A 3883-nucleotide genomic window follows, 5' to 3' on the forward strand; every position below is an offset into this window, starting at 1 on the left:
TGCTGTGTGACTGAGGAGGGCTGCTGTGTGACTGAGGAGGGCTGCTGAGTGACCGCCAATGTCACCATAACATCCCAGAGAGGCTGCAGGGAGCTGACGCTTTGATCGCTTGCCCAAGAGCATCCCGCAAGGCAGGCAAGATGCTACTCTGAGCCCTGCCTTCCCCTGCCTGCCCCGGCCTCGCACCTGGCACCCTCAGGGCTGGCTGGAGAAGAGGGGCGTGGGGCCCGCTGGCGCTGCCCCGTGTCCCCAGGATGCTCTCCCGCGCCAGCAGCTGCTCCCCGTGCTTCTGCTCCGCTGCCAGACCGAGACTGAAAGCTCAGCAGGCTACCAGCATGTTTTAGCCTCATGCAGGCGTCCCTTGGAGACCCCAGAGCAGTGGACAGTAATGTGAAAACGATACTCATGTCGTGTCTGAAAGGGCAACAGGTCATCATTAAAATGGAGGCGATGAAAATCATCCACCCGGAGAAGTTTTCGGAGCTGCAGGCGTCGCAGCCACGCTATGCGCCGGCCCCACGCCGGGAGCCGCCCCTCGTGGCCAAGCGTGCGTGGCCCTCCGAGTCCGAGATCATCGTCAACCAGGCGTGCGGGGACATCCCTGCCCTGGATGCCACCCCCAGCCCCCTGCCGCTGCCCCGGACTCCCCCCCTGCCGCGGCGAGAGCGCGGGTACCAGAGCCAGCGGAAGGGCAGCTCCGAGGTCTGCTACCACCGGCAGCCCCCGTCGGACGAGGTGATCGTCAACCAGTACGTACTGCACCCCTCGACGCCCTGCGAGCCCCTGGAGTGCCCCACCTGCGGCCACATGTACAACTTCACCAACAAGCGGCCCCGCATCCTCTCCTGCCTGCACTCGGTGTGCGAGGAGTGCCTGCAGATCCTCTACGAGTCCTGCCCCAAGTACAAGTTCATCTCCTGCCCCACCTGCAAGAGGGAGACCGTCCTCTTCACCGACTACGGGCTGGCAGCACTGGCTGTCAACACCAGTATCCTGAACAGACTGCCGGCCGAGGCCCTGGCCACCAACCCCGTCCAGTGGAGCAGCGACACCGACCGCAGCTGCTACCAGACCTTCCGCCAGTACTGTGGGGCCGCCTGCACCTGCCACATCCGGAACCCGCTGTCCTCCTGCACCATCATGTGAGCCCTGCGCCCCTGCCCGCACCTCCTGGCACACAGCGGGTGGGAGAGCTCAGCGCAGCACCACGACTGGTCCCCGGTCCCCTCTTTGCCAGTGGCACAGCCAGGGAAAGCTCTGACACTCGCCACAGCCAAGGACGTGGGACCTCGCTGGCACTGTCAGGAGGTGATGGGGATGCTGGGACCTGGCAGCAGCCCCCAACACACCGGTGGTGCCCAGGGCGAGGGACACTGGGATGGGGAGCACATCTACCAGCACATCCAGGGGCTCCAGCTCCCCCTGGCTCTGCAGTGGGTGCCCCTGCTGTGCATCGAGCACCTCGCCATGCTCCTTCCCCAGGCGCCTCTCCCTCCTCTCTCCCCGGCTCTCCTGAGAGTGGACGCTGGGTCCCATCTGGGGTGACACCCTCCCCATCGCCCCACGGTTGGCAGCAGCAGCACAAGGAGCCCTGGAGGTGCACGATGCCACATTGGGTCACCCTCCCAGCACAGGAAGTGAGGACAGGTCCCCAGCTGCCCCCTCCTCCCCCGTCTCTGTAAGTTATTTGCCAAAGCTTTCATCTCAGTGGCCACGCCACCAAGCGCCGAGTCTCAGTAGCCACGCCAAGCCGCTGCACCGGCCCCTCGGATGCCAGCAGACACGCGGCCCGTTTCCTCCACAGGCCCTTGAGGAAAGCTCCACTTTGTCCTCGTTTTGGAGGATTCTTGTTTTTTCCCCATCCATCCCCAGCCGCCCCATCCCAGGCCATTATGTGTTCACAAAGGCATTGAGCTGTGCCCGTTCTCTGCTGCTCCACCTGGGACCCACACTGATGCCCTGTGGGATGGCTCCTCGGGGTGGCATGGGGTCCGGTACCCCAAATTGCTGGGTCCAGTGAGGGGATTTGGCTGGGCAGGGGGACTAAGGTCTGGCTCCTGCCCACAGTCCCTTCCCTGGAGCAGCATCTCTGATGTGACCCCTGTGCGGAGGGGCTGGCAGGGCAGCAGCCCCCTGTGCACAGTCTTGCTTTCTCCAGAGCATCCAGAGGAGTAAGTTTGCTGCCAAAAAAAGCAAAAAAAAAAAAGAAAAAGCCATAATTTGTGAGTGCTCCCATGGGGCTGAGCACCACAACCCGGCACACCAGGGGCACATGCCAGCCAGCCCCAGAGCACCAGGGCTGAGCGAGCCAGAGGGGTCCCAGAACCCTGCATCCTGGAGGAAAGCAGCCCCTGGCACTGACCAAAGCTCAGCATCCACCCAGGGAGAGGGGTCAGACCATCCCCCTGCCCGCCCCGACGGAGCGGGTCTTGCTGCCGGCACAGCCCCGGGACCACCCCCTCGTGCAGAACGGGGCCGGTACTGTCTCTGTGTTGCTCTGCCAATGCCTCCCGCTGCTGGTTGTGACCATGATCATGTTTTATACCCAGCCTTGTTCTGACCCCCATCAGTCTCCCCAATAAAGATTATATTGGAACGAACAGCGAGCCGGAGTCTCGGGGCAGCGTCGCTGCGGGCAGCAGTGGGGGACACACCAAGATGCTGCACCCTGGCCCTGTTCCATCTCGGGCAAGCTGGGGGAGATACCCAGGGTTAGGGCTTTCCCCTGGGCCGACAGTCTTCCTCAAACCTGGCTCTCGGCTCTGGTGCAGTCGTGCCCCCTCCCTGGCCAGTTCCTGGTCCCACCGCACATGGACGGGCACTCCGGGGGACCCTGCCCACCTTGGCGAGTGGTCCCCAGCCACACAAAGGGCTCTCAAACACCTACTGGATGCCCCTTTCTCCCTGAGTGATGTGGGATACCCGGGTGAGGGTGTGCCAGGTGGCACATGTTGTCGGAGGGAGCCGGGCAGGGACATGTGCAGTGCTGGGCTGTCTCAGCCCCTCTCTGGGGGCACACAGGGACTGCCCTGGGGGCTGCTGTGCACCCAGCAGCACTGGTCAATGGCATCGGTGGGGAACACCTGCTGCCTGCCCCCAGTTGACCCAGGGGTCACCAGGATGGCAGCTCCCCATCTGGAAGAGGCAGGAATTTGCAGCAGGAGCAGTTGGGAGGACACTCCCAGGACACAGCGGTTCCCCAAGGTGTGAGCTGAGCACACGGGCTGGTGTGTGCACGTGCATGTGTGTACTGGAGGCTGTGTGTGTGTGCACAGTGAGGGTCTCTGTGCAGGCACAGCCCCACTGGCCCAGTACTGGGCCCCGAATTTCCCTTCTCCAGGAGCAGCAACTCTTGCTATGGGCCACGGAGGAGCAGCTGCTTCCAAAGCACCAGCCCGTCCCACAGCCCCCACCCCGGTGGGTGCAGAGGGTATGGGGTGGCTGCGGACTCCTTGTCCTTGGTTGATGGTTCCCATCCCAGGGGGCTTTCTATGCCTGGAAAACAAAACCACATCCCAGTCCACAGCTGTTGAATTACAGCATCAATAATGCAGCTGGTGCCATCCCCCTCCCCGAGCACACTGCTACCTGTCTCTCTGTCCCTGCAACCACATGCCCATCCTGCACCCACATTCCTGCCATCCTTCATGGATGTGGGGGGCATATGCAGCCCTGGCACAGTGCAGGTGTCTCCTGGTGGTCACAGCAACATCCCAGTGAGTCTGATGTGGCTGCTTGGAGAAGCTGGGGCAGCCCCACATCTGGAATATGCATCTGCCTCACCCCAAAGGCTCATCCCGAACCCAGGATAAATGTCTCCAACACCCCAAAGGCTCATATCAAATCCAGGCTGAGCATCTCTGTCCCCAAAGACACAGAAGCA

General features: G+C 62.7%; 1 protein-coding gene across 1 annotated transcript; it reads left to right on the forward strand.

The window, feature by feature from the left end:
• The first annotated feature begins 18 nt into the window (after positions 1 to 18).
• Positions 19 to 2600, forward strand: RNF208 (ring finger protein 208). The gene has a single exon (XM_027667020.1). It carries the CDS (start codon positions 349 to 351, stop codon positions 1144 to 1146), a length of 798 nt encoding a protein of 265 aa, XP_027522821.1. The 5' UTR covers positions 19 to 348; the 3' UTR covers positions 1147 to 2600.
• The last annotated feature ends 1283 nt before the right edge of the window (positions 2601 to 3883 follow it).

This window comes from Corapipo altera, unplaced genomic scaffold (assembly GCF_003945725.1).
Source record: "Corapipo altera isolate COAL_440 unplaced genomic scaffold, ASM394572v1 93, whole genome shotgun sequence".
NCBI lineage: Eukaryota > Metazoa > Chordata > Aves > Passeriformes > Pipridae > Corapipo > Corapipo altera.

Bases quoted from the DNA above. Each gene is read 5' to 3' on its own strand.
- RNF208 (XM_027667020.1), top strand. From the start codon at position 349: ATGCAGGCGTCCCTTGGAGACCCCAGAGCAGTGGACAGTAATGTGAAA.